This window comes from Poromitra crassiceps (genome assembly GCF_964638095.1).
Source record: "Poromitra crassiceps genome assembly, chromosome: 18".
In the NCBI taxonomy this organism is placed as follows: domain Eukaryota; kingdom Metazoa; phylum Chordata; class Actinopteri; order Beryciformes; family Melamphaidae; genus Poromitra; species Poromitra crassiceps.
This window is the reverse complement of record NC_139636.1, coordinates 24,787,726-24,806,720: the sequence shown is the minus strand read 5'-3', so window position 1 is coordinate 24,806,720 and position 18,995 is coordinate 24,787,726. Positions and strand designations below refer to the sequence as shown.

Genomic DNA, 18,995 nt, shown 5'->3' with positions numbered 1-18,995 from the left:
CCCCTATGTGTCAGTTTAGGGTGCCCTAAAATGACACAAATTAGATGATGGAGCCCCATTTGATACGATTTTGGCCCAGGGACCCCCATCTAATTAGATTGTTTGCTTTTAGATGTTTTATTACAGAAAGTGTATGAAACCAATGACCAAAAATGGCCCATTATGTCATTGTGTTACTTATGGATGGAATTATGTATAATGATTGCCCTTTTCCCGCCTCCTCCAGTCTGCATGTCGAAGTGTCCTTGGGCAAGATACTGAACCCCAAATTGCTCCTGATGGTGTGCCAGCACCCTGCGTGGTAGCCTGCAGCCATCGGTGTATGAATGGGTGAATGTACCTACTGATTGTAAAGCGCTTTGGATAAAAGCGCTATATAAATGCAGGCCATTTACCATTTACCATTTGCTGGGAACTCCCTGGAAACTCCCAAGGACCCCTGGGGGTCCCCAGACCCCACTTTGAGAAACACTATTCTAGTCTAGGAATATGCACACATTTAGTACAAATACATCAATTCAAAATGCACATTTTAATTTTTAAATAAAACAAAATTGTATTTCTTACTACTCAGAAGCAGCATTTTTAACAAAATTCTAATAGCCTACTTGCAAAGTCAAAGTGTCATCATCACTGAATAAAAGCATTGTTTATTTCATTAGAATATCAACTTTATTCTGCATCTAAATCACAACTTTCATGAAAAAAATGAAAGAAGTAAAGTTTATACAGCGAGACATTGCGTTGCTTGACAGCAGCTTCATTTTGCTATCCTCAAGGTTTGTCTAGTTTTTGAACATGTCACACAGTAGCTTCTCCATGGGTGTGCTGCCAATGGTCCTGTGGAAGAACAGCTGCTCTATTTTCAGAGAGCTCACAAAGTGGAGCGATGGCAGCAACAGTAACAGCCTCCCGAACCTTGAGTGGACAAGAACAAAGAAGAGTGAGAGTGAGTTCATGTTTCTGTACTGCTGGTTAAAAAGACATTGACCGGGCGTCCGGGTAGTGTAGCGGTAGATTCGCTGCCTACCAACACGAGGGTCGCAGGTTCGCGCCCCCGTGTTACCTCCGGCTTGGTCGGGCGTCCATACAGGCATGATTGGCTGTGTCTGCGGGTGGGAAGCCCGATTAAGGGTATGTACGCGTCCTAGCGCCTGGTCGGTCAGGGCGCCTGTTCAGGGCAGAAGGGAACTGGTGGGGATCCTCACACATGTAATGTCAGGTAAAAAGAAGAGGCTGGCAACTGCACATGTGTCGAAGGAAGCATGGTGCTAGTCTACGGCTCTCCACAGATCGGCAGAGGGGGTGGAGCAGTGCAGCGACTGGGGCAGCAGGGGCAAAAATTGGCCAAGTACAATTGGGGAGAAAATGGGGGGTAAATCTGGAAAAAAAAGACATTGACCAAGACAGTCCTTTTTCAGATATGTCAGATGGTCTTCTGTCTGAAGCCCATTGCACTTTCTCAGAGAAAGAGTTACGGAACCTTTGAGCAGGCATACCTGGCACTCTGGCCGGGGTAAATTGAATGGATGTGTTGGCCCAGCAACACCTGCGACTGGTCCTGCAGATTCTCCACCTGCTCTGGGTCTTTGAGGCCACGCGTCTCTGCTCCGGGGGAATCAAACAGCAGACATTAGTTGCAGTGGCTACTCACCAAAAAACAACTATCATCATGAAGAATAAAATAATACCCTACCTGGCTTGAAGAGTACGATGGCCTTCAGGCAGGCGAACTCAGTAGGGTCAACAGCCAGGGCCTTGAAGCGATTGAAGACCTCCTGCAGCATGCGCAGGTCGGCAGAGGGGAAGCTGGTCTTGGACTGCTGTGTGGGGGAAAGATCTGGAAGAGACAGAAGAGGGAAGCTGTCCAAGGGCAGTGACCACTGGATGGCACACAGGAGGAACATCTCATTCCAAGCTTCCTCCAGCAGGATCACCTGTAGAAGACACAGGAATACATGTATCAGTCTCACCTGCGATCCTAAGCTCCTTATCCAGTACAGGTCAACTATAGTTCACTTAAGCCACAGGTAAGGTATTGGAATTGTGATGTGAATCCATCCACAAAAACGCATGTCGATTATTCCCACCTGATCTCGAAATGGTAGGTGAGAAAAAACTGGCAGGTTCTTCGCCCACTTGACCGACATGAAGAGGAGGCGAGCTGATGTCTCATACACACTCTCCGGACAGGCGGCGTCATACGGGGACGAGCGGCTGTCAGAGGGAGTCCTCTCTCTCTCTGGCTCATTAGTCGTCACATCGATATTCTCTTCCACTGCAAGCAAAAGAGAAAGAGTCAGAGAGTCAGACAAATGATGAAGACTTTATGGTTGGAACGTGTTGGCTCTAAGTCATGACAATAAAGGCATTTGAAATTTCTTTAAAAACTGTTCTCTCCTTTCTCGTTCTTACTGGATTTAGAAAGCCTTGGAGATTGTGGATACAGCTCACAAATTTACTTTTTTTCACTGGAGGTTTTCAATCTTACAGCTAGCATCCCCGTTTTCTATAGCCTATATAAATGTTTAAAGTGCAATATGTTCAGATAAGACAATAGACAATTCTAAACATTCATTGATGCAAACTCCAATCAGGAACCTAAGTATGCTAAAGCAAACCATAAAATGCATTCGCAAAATGATTTAGCCCATGTCTGATTGGACACATACTGGGCATACAATCCTCAACCGATATCCTTCAGATGATCTCACCATCCTCCGGCTCCACCTTGGTGCAAGTCTCCGCAGTCAGCAGGTTGACCATGAAGCGGTGGTTGTTGTTGGGGCTGCTGCAGCGCTGTGTGGGGGCAGGAGGGGTGATGGAGGAACTGACCAGCGCTCTGCTGATGACCGATGAGTAGGCGGCAGACGAGGCGGGCTCCCGTGTGGTGGCCAGGTGCTCCTTTTCAGGGTCCACATTTATAGAGTCTAGACTGACCTGGGCTGTGCTTCGAGGCTGCCGCTCATTCTGCACAGCTGTGAAGGGACAGCTAGGCTATATAACATGTTCTCTGGAGATAGTCCGGGACAGCTAGGCTATATAACATGTTCTGGAGGAACAGCTAGGCTATATAACATGTTCTGGAGATAGTCAAGGCTTCACAGAGTTTGCTTTACAGAAAGCACATGACTTATTTTAATTTAGAGCTGCTTTTACTCACCATCTTTGTTCATGCCAGCTTGGAGGCATCTCTTCAGTCGACAAGCTTGGCACTGGTTGCGATGGGCCTTGTCAACAGGACACATACCAGTTCCAGCCTGACACCTATGAGATTGACATAAACAATATTCACATTGGACACTATTAGATGTTGAAATACATAGAATGACTTATTATACAAGCTAGATTTTACCCTAACCTCGATTCACCAGGCTCACCACAGAGTCTGTTTACTGTTCAGTTTGAGATCCGGTCTGACATCCAATCTCAAGATCCCGCCTGCCTGTATCCGGTCATTTGTATCCAGTTTGCGCCTGGTTTATGCAAAGCTAGATAACTCGCATCACATTTATTTATTTTATTATAGGTTTATGGGTAGGCCCTACCACTATGTCCCTGTTTTCAGAGCGGAACCGTTTTTTGGAGCACAGACCGTTTCCCTATCCACTCTAGACTGGATCTGCAACTGCAAAGCAAATGTCCCCAGAGAGTAATTTCACCCTGTAGTCCTGAGTAGGCCTACTGCCCTACCAGGACCAACTAGTGTATTGTGTTTGAAGACCAGTCTGAAGATCACTCTGCCTGCTCCTCACCTGTAGATGAGTCTTCGTCTCACACTGCGCTTGAAGAAGCCACTGCAGCCGTTACAAGCGTAGATGCCATAGTGTTTTCCGCTGCTCGAGTCAGCACACACTTTACAAAGCAGGCCATGGCCAAATGCTTTCCCTAGAGCTGGAGATTTAGATGCAGAGAACAGACAGCAGGAGTGAACACTTGACATGATCAGTTTGACAATGTAATGTAATCATCTACTTTTAGAATTTCGGGATTTTTGCTCTTTTGAGAAAATCTATTTCAAGTGTATAATTGCTGGCTCACCTGCTTCTGTTCCATCTGCGGTGTATTGTATTGAGTCCTTAGAGTTGGCAGAAGTGAAGGTGTTGATTTTGGACATGTGGTCCTCCATTTTCAGATGTACGCTATCTGAGTGTTTTAATAAATACTTTTTATACAGAGGAGGGATTATTCCCAGAATTATTTCCTCTGCTATATCTTTTTGCTGTCGTCTCGCTCGATCAAAGCAATCTTTCATGAGAAGTCTGCAACGTCCCTCAAAAGAAAAAGGATTCAGAATTTCATTTCACCAAGGCTGATAGTTCTGATGTTAACGTATGCAGTGATCCTCAGAGAGTAAGTCCTGGAGTGCCAGAGGTTGTACTGCAGGTCCTGTGAAGGTAGTTTCTGATGTACCAGGGGGTCAGCAGAGTTGCCAAAGTCGTTTGCCGCGTCTCTACTTCTTTATTCCTCTGCCAGAATGAGTGTGTGAGCTTGTGTCGTCTGGGGGCTCTCCGAAGGAAGACAAGAAGATTAGCAGGAGACGCTGTGTAAGCAAATGCTGATTTGTCATCCTCTTAATCTTTACTGTCCATAAGGGTGAATCAATCAGTCACACCACTTAGAGGGATAATCATACTCAACAAATGTGAACATGGGAAAGGAAAAGGAAGGATTCATGCAGCACCATTTTCCTCTAGCCCACACTGCTATGAAACTCATCTTTGATGCAAGCTCTGCAATTAGGATGCTGCTGCTGCTGAGTGGTGATATCACCCGTTAATATTATAGATCCATGATATCACCAGCCAACATTTACCTGATCAACTGTAATCTGCATTGTTTTCTTTATTATTCCATCTTTGCTCTTTATCAACCATTTCTTTCTTAAAGCGAGGACAGGTTTACTACTTACCTACTCCATTCTTCTCTCCATATGTCTCATCTCATGTCACTGTGAGACATGTACATCTAGAGTGGCCTCAGATGCCCGAATGGATAGCACATTATCTAAAGTTTTCTCATTTCTATTTTTTTTTATTGTTGTCATGTTTTGTTATGAATTCGTTGCACAGATGTAGGCCTACATGCCAAAAGGCAGTGTTCGATATGTACTCTTATAAAATACTTGGATTCCTGTTTGCACAGCAAGTTTTAAAGGCTGTTTAGGGCATTCCCTCTGTGCCATTTTGGTCCTGCCAATGACACATCAGCACCCTAGCCATGTGGCCTCGGGAGAACACACCTCAAATCAGCAAAGTAGCTTTTATACAACCATCAAACGTGGTCTCCCTCTCTGCTCTCTGAGGGGGGCTGTGGAAGGGGGTGATGAGAAGAAAAACAATTACCGTAGCTCTGAGATTGAAAGAGCAGCGAGTTGACCCCTTAAGTCCATTCTTATGCCATATGGTGACTGCTCTCTGGATCCCCAGTCTGCCCAATTAGTGACCCCTGCACAATTGACCAGTAATGAGCAGCCTGAAGTCAGTGATCTGATATGTGGCTTTATTGTAAGCTATTAGATCTAGGATCACAAAAAAAAGCTGGAAGTAGCAACAGCACACACCAATGCTAGCTATTTCCTGTACAAATCTCTCTAACCATGGCTGAAGTCATAGGAGTAATTGCAATGAGAGAGCACCAGAATTTTCTCCAACTACAATAACATCTACTCTGTTCAGCCAGTTTTTGAAAGAGCCCCAAAGTAATTAGACAGTCACTTCAGTATCTAGTGGATATATCCACAGACTGGTTTCTTTCATGTCTAAACCCCTTATTAAGTCACTCTAGATTTTAGGAGGGTCACTTGTAAACAGAGCTCTTCTGTTGGCCTAAACTGGTGTGTAAAAGGATTACAGACTCTGAGCAGTCTATGGAGGTCGTCGTGGCTGGCAGACGGAACCATTTGAACTCGGAACTCGTCTGAATCAGTTGTTCTGGGGAGGGGGGCAATGTACAGGTTTTTCTCAAGAAGTGCCAGAGTAAATGTATTTCTAAAAACTATGACTACATATATTTGACTGTACTTTTTGTGTTGATTCACACGTTATTGAGGTGTTCCACCTTACTAGATGTGAAATAACATAGTTATTAAATAATAGTTTTATTGCAGATCATTTCAAAACTAAATGAACGAAACCAGGCTCACAATCTTTATAACATGAAAATGTCTTCAGTCCAGTAAATTAGTATGGAAACAAACGTATTGGTGGGTTGACAACATGGGGCACCAATACTGCAATTACAGATTAGGCCTTTAAGTTCAATTTACTCAGTTTTGGTAACCCGTTGAATTCAAATAGCATATTAACCTCCCCCCCAGACTAGATTTAAAGGGGTACCATTGAATTTTAACTTTGAAATAAGATTTTGCCTCACTATGTTCAGTTGGTTTTGTAAGCATTTGTGACTGACTTCCAGAAATGACAGAAAGTTGTGCTGCATACCGATCTACACTTCCATAGAGAATGAATAGGATAAAATAGAAAGCAAGTTTGTGGAGAACACAATGTGATTTTCTGATAAGTGTACATTGTCTGATTTGGGACTGATAGATCTACTATAATTATGTGTTGCCATTTAATATCAAAGCTCACAAAGTATTGCATGACACCATAGTTCCTCATTCATTGTGAATGGAGCAACATGTAAATTATGATATCATAGATAGATAGATTACAATCTGGGTGGTCTCATAACTTTGGGAGAAGCTGATTGAAATTAGCCTGGTAAAATCATACATGATCACGTGAATGTCCTTGGCCATCAGAAAAACATGTGAATTCTAAATTTGAGAGCTATTGTATATCTCTAATTGTGTGCAAGCATCTGCATTCAATACTACTCAATTTGAGTTTTCAAGTGGATTTAATCTAATGTTGACACATCTAGAGCTATGTATCAATGAAGCATATTCTGCCTGTCTCACTTTGAACAGTAGTTGTATTAATTTACCATCAAAATGTCAGATACCTACTCATTCTTGTGACCGATTTTAAGTGCCTCTGGCTCTGTTGTTGCCAATCTAGGAACTTGTTGCACAACTTGCACTCATTGTCATTCATGTCGGATTGGCCTAAAATGCCTACAAGAAGAACACTGCCGATTTTCAACCAGCTTTGAATCATTACAAATCAGTAGTATATCAGAAAACTGTAAACAGTTTTGCAGTCATTCATTTAGTTTGGCAGTTGTTGAGAGTTGATTTGAGTTGTGGACCAGTGATGTCATTTGAGCCGAATGACATCACTGTTGAGTGCAAAACTGTTCACAGTTTTCTGATATACTAGTGATTTTGTAATGATACAAAGCCGGCTGAAAATCGGCGGAGTGTTCCTTTGATCGCAATGCTGAATGTTGCAATTTGGAATCATAATTCTGCAATATTACATAACACAGGTTTTCCAAGGACCAGAACCACATGGGGGAAGCAGATCATCCACACAAGTGAACAGTATGGCACATCCTAAGTGTTTCATTGTAATTCTATTGCTGAGGAGGAGAGATTTTGTACTGTATGGGAATTAGGTGTTGTGGAAGATGAATTTCATTTTTTGTTTCATTGTACGCTATATGAGGAACAAAGATTGCCTCTATTTCAGTTAATGCAAAATAAGAAACCTGAACTATTTTGGTCAGGAGATGATTCTAAGTTGGAATGGCTATTCAGCGATGAAGTCTTCAGCTTGGCCAGGTTTATTGGGAGAGCTGGGAAACTTGGAAAATAAGTTGTTTGTCTGAATATACAACCCTGTCTTGTCTTGTTTACATGTATGTTTGAGCTTTTTGTAACTTGTTTGTTAATTTGTTTGTATTGTTGAACTTGAATGATTTGTGTCTTGAATATGCACCATGAATATGGTGCATGACACAGAAATAAAATGTATCTATCTATCTATCTATCTATCTATCTATCTATCTATCTATCTATCTATCTATCTGTAATGTAAGGTAAGGCACATCTAGTCATCATTGTGACTAGAGTTAGATGTTTCAGACCATGGATGTTTGAAATCTGATAATTTGTAGTATGTGATGATACATTCAAACCTGAATATGCCAAATCTAGAAGTGCAAATGAGTTACACATATATAAAGGGGAATGAGTAAAGCTTTCCATTACACTGAAGATGCAATTTGAAATAAGTTCAACCTGCCTCTGTCTTTACCTAGATCTCTGACAGTCCAGTTGCTGGTACTGATGAGATGCTGCCATCAGCACAATGCTGCCTGGAAGGGATAACTGTCACCTTTCTGCACTCCTGAGCACTGTGATGGAGCTCAGCAGCCCTCAGATTGTTTTGCAGATCCAGGCAATCTTTAGCAGCCACCTGCCATGAGCCAACTGCATGATTAACATGGACTATAAGGTATTTAGAAGCATTTCTGATGACCGCAGCCCTGTAGGTGACCGGACACACGTCACTATTCAAACCCTAACTCGGTTGCATGGGAGATCAGACAGACTGCTTGCCCTTGAGTGGACGTCCTTGAATGCTAGTTCACAAATCTATGCATCAGCCTAAGCAGCTTTATTATATAATCTCCCTGAATGTCAGCTATTGTCAAAGAGTGAGATTAACTTTTTAAGTGGTTGGTGGCCTCTTTGTACGCACGTAGCAGGTGCCTCAATTTGCAAGGGCATAAAATAATTACATCATTGATGGTGTATTATTTTTATGTCAGCAATCATAGCCAGAAAAGTGAGAGGCCCTCATTTATGAAACTGTTTTTGAGTTCATCACAGATTCTGCTAGATGCTACTGGTAAAACAATGGAGGAGCAGGATTGAGGCACCGCGTCAGCACTATGGGCACCAGGGATTGCCCCGCCCTGCCATCTGCTGCCAGCGCTATAATCCACACAATGTGAAAATCAATTGTCCCAGACAGTCTATATCAAAGACATTGCAAGCTCAATTCAACAAGTACGTACAACATTAGGCAGACTTATTTTAAAGTCCATGCAGCTGACAAACTAACTGTCTCCTAGATGGCCAACCCATACTTTACTTGAGTTCCAAATTACTTCTCTTCTGGTAATGTTCTAAATGAGTATTAAATTATATCAATTGGGCTGTCAGGTGCAATTATCCCCAATTGCATCTATGCGTCATATTCAGTGGTCTATATCAGTGGTTTTCAATCTTTTTCATGTCAAGGACCCCTAAACCGATACAAATTAGTTTTTAAGTTTCAAGTTTATTTGCAGGAAAGGGTTTAAAAGCAACAGTTACAGTCACTGTCAGACCTGGCCTGACTCAGTTTGAAACTGGTTTTCAGCAGGTTCCTGGTTTACAGTTAGTTAAAATACAGTTCAAAATACAGTTCAGGATAAAATACATCAGAATAGAATAAGACAGTATATACATAACTATACCAATTAGAAAGCATCATTATACACTAATTAATACATTATTAATAGCAACCAACAACAGTATCAGTGATTGCAGACTTGGTTTGTTAGTATGAGGTGCTTAAAAGTACGTTTGAAGTGCGGAGTGGATATGATGGATCTGATATGATGGGGTATTTCATTCCAGATTACAGTAAAAGTGTGGAAGAATGATTTTAATCCATAGTTGTTTTTATATGTTGGGACAGGTATAAGGTCTTGTGTGATTGAGCGAGTAACAAGAAAGGGTCTGGTGCTGGGTTTTGGAAGTAAAGCTGAAATTGTTGGGGGGAGGTTATTGTTTTGTAACTGAAAGGGCGCCTGAAAACTGAAATGAATACAATAAAAATCAGTTTTAAATCTGCTTTATTTTGCATCAACATTATTCCATGTACAGCAGTGAATTACATTGCAGCACTTTGAATTTCTACAACACATTTCTATATTGTGACTGCTAAATATTCAAAAACATAAAAAGAGCATCACTCAAATAACCATTACATAATAATGTGAATGTCAATCTTCAACCGGAAAATCCCTGAGTAAATATTTTTCAGTGCATACTTTAACACAAAATGTATTAAAGATTTTAACCTGAGTAAGGCAGCTATTAACTTAAACACTTAAAGGAATATGCAAACAATAACTTGTAGAGTTTATCCACCCAACAAATTCAGACACCCTGGTACTCGTGCCTGCAGTGACCGACAAAGAGAGGCTCCGCCTGGATGCCACGCCTTGGAGAGAAAGGGAAAGGGGAGTAAAATATCAATATCTAATGAAGCAGGTATATAAATAATACTAGAAACTGGATCAACAAAAAAGGAGCCCTTTGTTGCTAAATGCAACCACTGTACTGTAAAGGTCCTGGATAGAAAAATCTACCTCAGCAGCTTGCAACGAAAGTCCCGCAAGCGAGGGAATGCCTGCTCCACACTGGAGGTCTGCTTCTCATCACTCCAGAGTCTCTCTGCTGCAGCACTGGCCCTCGGCCTGGGGGGGTTTGGGGCACAACCAGAGACTATGTTGGATGAAGTCATGCTTTAAGTTGTTGCTGCCATTATGTTGACTGCTGTTGTGTTTGTGTTTGTCATGCTCTCATACCAAAGGCGTGGAGAGAGATTGGTGGCGTCAACATATTCTCCCCACATGCAGACCTCGCCCCCAATCACCAGCTTCTTCTGCTCCTCCGTACCTGTGAAGGGACAATGGGCCTTTTTCACAGCTGCCATTTTGTATCTAAAAGGCAGGGTAAACAGAGGTGCAACCAAAACATTCATGAGTGCTCCAGCACTGGAACACCTACATGGATTGGAAGTTGGAAACCCTCATTAATGTTTTGGTTTGCAGTTTGCACCCTTTACCCTGCCCTTTAGACCCAAAATGGCTGCTGTGAAAAAGAGCCATTAAAACTTTGGCTTAACAGAGTGTATAATTTCAACACAATGTGGTTAATTATTGTATATTAGTAATTATTAGATTATACACTTTACATTATACAGTAGTGAGATACGCAGCTTTATCACACCACCACTCCAAGTCAACACTCAAATACCTGTGAGTACCTTTACCTAATATTTGCAACATGTTAATGTTTAAATGGATCAAAACTCTTTTGCGGCATAGCAACCTGTGTTCATGGTTTTCAAAACATGCACCCTACATCATCTGTGTGAACAGCAATCGGCAACTCCCACCACCTGCACTACCTAGTTAGGCCAGTCTAATAGAGCTGAACAGTCACGTGAAATCTTTTGCCCCGGAAGCGAGTTCCCCATTCATTTTCTCCATAGACATTTCGAAAAATCCTTATGAGTTTTAAAGCTGGAACAAAGCCAACCCGTAAACAATTCGATTCCACCCCCCCCTCCCCCCTTCCAGTTATTTTTTGTTTTTGCTCCAACTGAAATGTTTTATGGTCACTCACGATTCAGTAGGTCACGGGTTGGCTTTGTCCCAGCCTTAAAACTTGTTATATAAGAATTTTTCGAAATGTCGATGGAGACAATTGATTGGGAACTCACTTCCGGGGGCTGGAAACGTCACGGACAGTCACGTGACTATTGAGCTCTATACTAGTAGAATACATAATAATGTATATTGCTTGGCCTTGAACACACCAGGGAAGTTCTGTGGCTGAACAGTGTAGTACTTCAGCCAGTCCTGGCCGTAGGCAATGTGGTTGATATACCAAGGAGCAGCCAGCACGACCCTGTGCCCGGCTCGGGTGATTCTGCTGAGCTCTGCCTGATACGAAGCAGGGAGGCCTTTCCAGATGTGCAGCACTGTGTCCTTGGGAATCTGAACAGGGTGACAAACATCATGTCTTGCCCTTCTGCACTTGTCTTGTTTTCCAGCCAGTCACTGTCTGCCTGCTGCGTGGCTTCAACCCAGTAGTTCCATATACATACACACAGACACACACACACACACACACACACACACACACACACACACACACACACACACACACACACACACACACACACACACACACACACACGGTATCTGCCACTAGATATGGAGACGATAATTATTCTTCAAGGCAAAGAAAATCATAGTTAAAGTTAATGATGTGAAAACAAGTCAAATAGATGCCTTGAGATAACTCTTGTTATGATTTGGCGCTATACTGTATAAATGATTGATTGAGATGTAGGCCCAGGTAAAAAGAAAAAGGTATAGCTTCTCACTGCCGTATGGTAAGGGGTGGGTGATATGGCAAAAATATATGATTTTTTTCCCCAGGCAAGATCTCAATCCACGATTTTATCACGAATCTTATAGCAACACGGGAGATCAGTGTTAAAAAAAAATGCTATCTTAGTCTCTCAATGTGAAATGCAGGGGGAAACGCCATAGGCTAATATGTTAGGAAATAGCTGACCAACAATTGGGAGCAGTTTCTGCTACCAATAGAGTGGGAGGGCAGGGCACAGGTGTGTGAGAGGGCGGGGCACAGGTGTGTGGGAGGGCGGGGCACAGGTGTGTGGGAGGGCGGGGCACAGGTGTGTGAAATTTGTGGTCTAGTCTAGGAGCTTTGCAAATGGCTGCAGAGTGCAGGCTAAGGACAGATTTAGGCACACTCATCTCCGTGTTTCTGGGGAGGAGTTACCCATGATGCCACCCCTAATCTCTAACATGGCACTGTGGACTTTAACACCATTCAAGCAAATTATACAGCAAACACCAATACTTCTCCATGTCTGTGTAACAAGTATTTATGAAAGTGTTTACTGCCACCTAGTGGTATGACTTGTAATCAAAACTATCAGTCAAAAGGGATTGGCCATGCATAGCCTATATTCCAGAAGAAAATAAAGTTCTCCATCTCTAAAAAAAAATCTCCATATCTAAGATTATTAAAAACAAACAAAACAGCAGTTAGTACTGAATACACTGCAACTATCCACTGCACACAGTTCTGCTCTGACCCTTGAAGGCGAGGGGCCACACTGTATAGTAGCGGGCCCAGTCGTGTGTGGGTCCTGGCTGGTCCAGATACCAGGGAGAGGCCAGAATCACTTTGAACCCTGCTTTAGTCACCCTGCGCACCTCACACAGGTAACAGCCGTGTCTCCACACCTCCACCACTGACAGAGATCTGCGCTGCAACACAACACTCTAGTCCATCAGACAGCTAGATCATTCATGTACAGTAGGAAGTTTAGCCTAACTAATCAGAAATGGTGATCATTCAAAGATTGAACGGTTTGGGTTACTGAAATTCTGTTCAAGATTATGTGCATTTAAATTTACTTTCAAACATTTCGTTAGCCTAATCTAATCTACAGTTGAAATCACAATGACATTTCAACAATCTGCACATTTTCTCATTGTCACCTACTTTGTTACAGCTGTGATAAATATTTATAAGGAGAAGATGACGTTCTACTGTGATACACAAATACGTAGTTTGGATTATGTTTCAGAGGCAGCTGTCATTTGTTGTGTACTTACTCGTTCGTGGTAGTCAAAAACATCTTGCCACACTATGGCTGTCTTGTTGAGAGCTGAAGTTATGTTCACAATCCTGCAAATGCAGACGATTACATTTTAGGATTAATGTGTATGTCCCATTTTGATGCTCTGACAATTTTGATCATGCATAGGACCACCACAATCTGAGCCCAGTCTGCTCCTAGTTGCTACCTACTTCTCCATGTAGTAGGATTCCAGTTTGGTGTAATCATTTCCAAATCCCATCTTCTGCATAAATGTCCGGACATCAGGGTTGGACTTCCTAAGGGAAACAAATGGTGTTGGGGAATAATTTCACTTCACGTAAATAAACTATTAGTTTAACTACATTTTGCAGTATCTTGGAGGTAGTTAAACAAAATTCATATTTGGATAGTGTTTCTAGCTTATCTGGCAAGTGGAGGTATACAGGGTATAGTTTAAGGCTGATACAATGTTTCATGAACTGGCCAAAACAGAGGTCGGGGCTTAAATGCAGTCAAAAAGAGAGGAGCTGTTATCCTAATGCTGCTGAATCAGGAAGGATGTCAATGTCAATGTCAGATAAAGACATGATCATGTATGCATGGTGTTCTTCTCACAGTACAATACAGACATATAAAGAAATGCACTTATCAGGACGCTGTGTTCTAAGGAGTAACAGTCTCATTGCAGGCAAAACATGGGGTCACAGGATATGAGAGATTTGTGCATCTATTATGACTGTTGTAGAATGGAATAGATTGGGGCGGATTGAACCAGATAGAGCAGGGCAAATGTCATTTTATAGTTTATATGGGTGGGTGAGTGAGTTAGATAGATACAATTCACAACAATGATTGTCATTTGGAGGCACAGTTAACTAGTTTTGTGTAGAAAAGAAAAGAAGAGAATTGATTTTTTTCACCCTTTTCTTAAATGTTTGGTCAATATTATTTGTTGTATTACTGCCTCTGTGTACCTCTGTCTTAATTCAACCTCCTCTGTGAGAGTCAGAACCCAAACTTGTTTGTTTGGTATTAACCACACTGTAGTTTCTGACAGTGAGGTGTCAAACTGAAAAAGTGACGGGTGTTATATACAAAAGAAAGTTACCATTCCTTGCACTTCTTCCTGTAAGAAACCCAGATTCCCTAACACTACAAACAAAAAAATCTTAATCGAAAATGGAAGGGCTTAAGTTTGAGGCATTGAAAGACATCAGGTATTCATTGATTGATCAAACGTTGGCCTACCAGCAGTTGAAGTTGACCTCATCTCCTCCTAAGTGAATATAGGAATCAGGAAACACAGCTGACACTTCCTTAAATAGTGTGGCCATGAACTGGTAGCTGGAGGCTCTGGATGGATCAACAGGACCAAACGAACCTGAAGGGGATCCTGCGCTGTAGCAGGGAGTCAGCAGGTCAGACTGACCTGGGGAACAGAAAGGCAATTAAAATTTTAATTTTAGTTTATACATACAGTATATACTCATATACTTTTTTGGGGGGGGGCAGGGGGGACAGGGGGACATCACAATTTACATTTTCAAACAGGGGAGTAAAATATACATATATACACTACACATATACATAATATAGACAGTTGTAGAGTTTGTGTGCATACATACTTTCACATCTGAGTGTGTAAACGATTACAAGGTGTTTAGTTTGACAAGATATGCGTAACGAATGGGTAGCTCCCAAAACCGGCTATATGCAGCCCACTTCTAGCCAAAACGGTTTCATTGTAGTTTTTGCCTACTAAGCCTGTGAGATGGATAATATCTCATCATGTTTGACAATCCTTATAAAATTATATTTTTGCAGAAAATTTGGCTAATTGAGTTTTACCTTTTCCCCATGACTGGGTGTGGCCGGGTGAGTCAAACTCTGGAAGGACCCTGATTCCTCGTAGCCTGGCATGTGAGATCACCCTTCTCACATCTGACTGTGTGTAGATGTGAGTCATCGGGTGGAAAGCCCCCTGAATCCGAGCCAGAAGCCTTTGTTAAGGGTGGATAACATTTTTCTGTATTTCCTTACCTCATGAATCCACAGTTTTAGTATGACAAAGTTAAAAACCTACTGTATATTACAAATCAACCAAACATCATCTTATTAAATATAGACAAAGAAAATCTTTGTGCAGTAAATCATTGAGAATGGGCAGGGTTATGTGTTAAAGTGGCTTATTCCTTGTTTTATACGCAGCTGTGCCCATCCACTCGTCTCACCTTATAGCTGAGGCCTGGAAAGGTCTGGCTCTGGTACGGGAAGGAGGGGTCATCAACAATGTGCCAGTGAAACACATTGAACTTACTGTAGGCCATTGCATCCTAACAAGAAACAAATCTATTAATAATAACACTCATCATGAGCATGCCAGATTAAACAGAAATAAGATCATATTATACCCCTTTCATTGCTTATGGTGTTATTGACCCATTTGTATTATTTATGTACAGGACTATTGTTTTTGTATTATTTTATATAATGACAAACTATGTATCGATTCATTTCATTTACTCTTTGTTACTTTGTTTGCATCCTCATATGGAGGATTGTGTGTGTGTGTGTGTGTGTGTGTGTGTGTGTGTGTGTGTGTGTGTGTGTGTGTGTGTGTGTGTGTGTGTGCACTGCAAGTGTATGATGTGGATGTATTTGTTTATGTATGACATACAGTATGCATGTAAATTTATATGCGGTAGTTTTAGTTCACAAGGCTTATGGAACACTCACTATGGGGACCAGACCCAAACCAGTTTTTATACATTGTATACTAACTGTTCATATTTTCTCTTTTCCAAATAAACAAATAAATTGTGGAATTATTACCAGGGTCTTCAGAATGACCTGCACTGGTAAATAGTGACGTGAAGTGTCCAACAAAATCCCTCTGAACTGGAACCGGGGAAAGTCCTCTATCTCAGTCTTGTTTACAAAAAGCTAGAAAAAGAAATACAACAGAAAAATATATACTGTATACATTCCCATATACAAAGCTAAATACCATGATAAAAACCATATATTCAAGTGTTGGCTTCATTCAGAGGTTTCATGAGTTTGTGTCTGTCTTTTTTGTTTATGTGTATATGTTTGTATGTATGTATGTATGTATGCATGCATGTGTGTAATATGTATGTATCTATGTACGTACGTACGTACGTACGTACGTACGCACGGGGTGAGGAGGGGAGGGGCCATAGTTTGTCCTTGTGATTTGTATTTGTGGAGAAAACTAATAAACATTGTTAAAAAAAAAAGCAACTGATCAAAAAAATGTATGACTTACTGTGCCAAAGTCATCTTGATATACCAGCTGACTGAAAGTTTCTAGACCTGTGCTTAATCAGAAGATATCTGGTTGATAGTTAGCATTAATTTAATCCACACACATTTAAAGGTTAGATTCACGAGGTAAGTTATTAGATTTATACAGCAACATGAATGTAGAATTACAATGCAGTGGTTACTTCCTTAACAGCCCTTAATTGAGCCTTCCCTTCATATTCATAAATGCTCCAGTCCACATATATGTATTTATTAAAATTACCTCTTAGAGCCCCCCACACAGTCTCTGCATTCAGGGCTGCATGCCCTGCAGAGACACTCAGCTTGTCTAGAACACAAGTAGCAGCAGATTAGACAATGCAACAGGCCCTAGGCTGAGGTTGAGAACTGGCTCTGCATCGCCTCCCTGAGGTTGCTCTGGTAGATGGTCAGTACTTACATCTCTCAGATGAGTCCTCGTTTGGGTAGCCCTCACAGTCTCCTTGGTCCACGCTAATGTCCAAAGAGAACGATTTTGCCTCATTGGATGGCGGGACACCATTTTCTGTTGGTCACAAAAGTTACATTTTAACACTGTAATTAGTTGTAGTTGTAATTAGATGTTCTGTAGCACAGCCTGTACATTTGGCTTTTTGTCAAAGTTATTATGACCAAAACTGCAAACAATTAAACTAAAACTACAAACAAACAATTGTTTCATGTTTAAAAACACTAGCATGAACCTGGAACTCTAATCCATTGTATGTTTGGGAGCAGGTAGGCACACACAGCTGCCTTTATAAAGCCCATTGATCTACTCTATAAGCCAACATGACAAAGGGCAGAACAAAACCACAGGGAGCGCTTTGCTTTACAGTGTTGTGCACTCATACAAATGAGGTCAAGCTAAAGGTGCCATCTTAAATATTTGCATCACCAGCATCATTCGCTCCTGGTGCCCACTAGTTCAAGAGGCCAGGGAAAAGAAATCAGACCGTCTTTATGTAGGCTATACAACATTAATCCAGATGGGTGGGTAGACGAGTGCTATAATACAGTGGTTATCAAACTTTATCTCATGACAACTCATGTGTTTAGCTTTGCACACAGTTTCTCTGGCTCGAGGATGTCCTTCTGTCTATGTAAGCATTGTCACTAGAGCAATTGTGATGTCACTTGAGCAAATGTGATGTCATCAGTGATCGTCACTCGAGCAATTGTGAGCCGCAGAACTACAGAGCCACATTATTATAGTAGTAAGATTTTGTCACAGGGTTCCTCCCCCATCTGATTACAGGAAGTGTATGAAACCTATGACCAAAGCAGTCATACACAGTCATTGTGTTACTTGGGTGGAATTATAGTGAGAATAAATTATTCACCTTTTTGCTGGGGACCCTCTCAAGGACCCCCCACTTTGAGAAGCACTAAATATATTTATTATAATGATATGATTATATGTCAGTGTGCAGGCAGGCTACTTCCTTGAACCCAGTTATTTGCTTATCTGCACACCAGATTGGTAAGCCTTTTACTTCACTTTACTTGCTAGACAAATATTAGCCTACAGCAAAACTTACAACATTTCTATACATAATTGTGACACCACAGTAAAGTACTAGCCTGTAAAGTCACAGAATTGCACTATTTAGAGTAGACACGATTCCATGTAGGAATCCTTCAGTAATTTTTGTTTGGGCACACATATATTTTTATAAATCATCAAAATCTTACATACCCCTGACTTCATGACCTACCTGAAACGTAATCTGGAAAAATTAGAGAAAAATATCTCGTGAACGCCTCATCCAGAACGGAGCAGCCCTGTTGCGTGGCTGAGAACCGTCCATAGTGAAAGCTGAAGTCCTGCGGGTTCAGTGAATATTGCTCAGTTGATGTGGATATAGTCTGCGGTAATGGCCATACTCCCTCCACTGTCTGTAGGCCTAGCTGAAGAATGATTATAGACAGGATTTGAAATCGCGAACGACAGTAATAACGCCGAGCATTAACTTTAGACATGTCTTCTATTCCAGTCACTTCCCCTTGTTTGTTAACACTTCCAGTCAGGTGGGGTGCTTCAATCAAAGCATTCAGTCACATGACTGTGTGTGGGGCACGGGCTATATTTATTTATGTTGATGGACACGGTAGGCAGGTAAAATAATTAGAGCAACATGAGGTTCTAGGAAAATACATTTAAAAGGGATAAACATCACAGCAAAACATAGAAAGGCAGAAACTGTAGGCCTACGTGGAGATTTAAAAAAGCACACTACAAGTCTGATTTTATAAGTAGAACAACTAGTACAAATTCGATCGTGTACAGTAACATTAGCTAGTTATGATTATTACTATTACTATTACTATTATTCCTATTATTATTTGAAC

At 41.5% G+C, this 18,995-nt stretch overlaps 2 protein-coding genes across 3 annotated transcripts; both read right to left on the bottom strand.

Moving 5' to 3' along the window:
- Positions 1-785: 785 nt before the first annotated feature.
- LOC310793029 (photoreceptor-specific nuclear receptor-like) lies at positions 786-3,943 on the bottom strand (the record flags this gene model as incomplete). The annotated part of the gene is made up of 7 exons (XM_083654779.1): positions 786-918; positions 1,500-1,605; positions 1,697-1,937; positions 2,091-2,278; positions 2,715-2,978; positions 3,164-3,267; positions 3,756-3,943. The coding sequence occupies 7 exons, from the start codon at positions 3,941-3,943 to the stop codon at positions 786-788; spliced, it is 1,224 nt and encodes a 407-aa protein (XP_083510905.1).
- A 5,814-nt stretch (positions 3,944-9,757) lies between these two features.
- On the bottom strand, positions 9,758-18,644 carry hexa (hexosaminidase A (alpha polypeptide)). 2 transcript variants are annotated; one of them, XM_083654435.1, is made up of 14 exons: positions 18,362-18,644; positions 17,065-17,169; positions 16,888-16,953; positions 16,627-16,673; positions 16,170-16,280; positions 15,569-15,670; positions 15,186-15,318; positions 14,586-14,766; positions 13,547-13,633; positions 13,351-13,423; positions 11,511-11,691; positions 10,495-10,585; positions 10,276-10,383; positions 9,758-10,127 (listed from the first exon to the last, which is right to left on the bottom strand). In XM_083654435.1, exons 1-14 carry the CDS (start codon positions 18,624-18,626, stop codon positions 10,064-10,066), a joined length of 1,614 nt encoding a protein of 537 aa, XP_083510561.1. In that variant the 5' UTR covers positions 18,627-18,644; the 3' UTR covers positions 9,758-10,063. The 2 variants fall into 2 exon arrangements, with proteins under 2 accessions (XP_083510561.1, XP_083510562.1); XM_083654436.1 differs by lacking the exons at positions 9,758-10,127; positions 10,276-10,383; positions 10,495-10,585; positions 11,511-11,691 and adding an exon at positions 12,658-12,999.
- Positions 18,645-18,995: the final 351 nt, after the last annotated feature.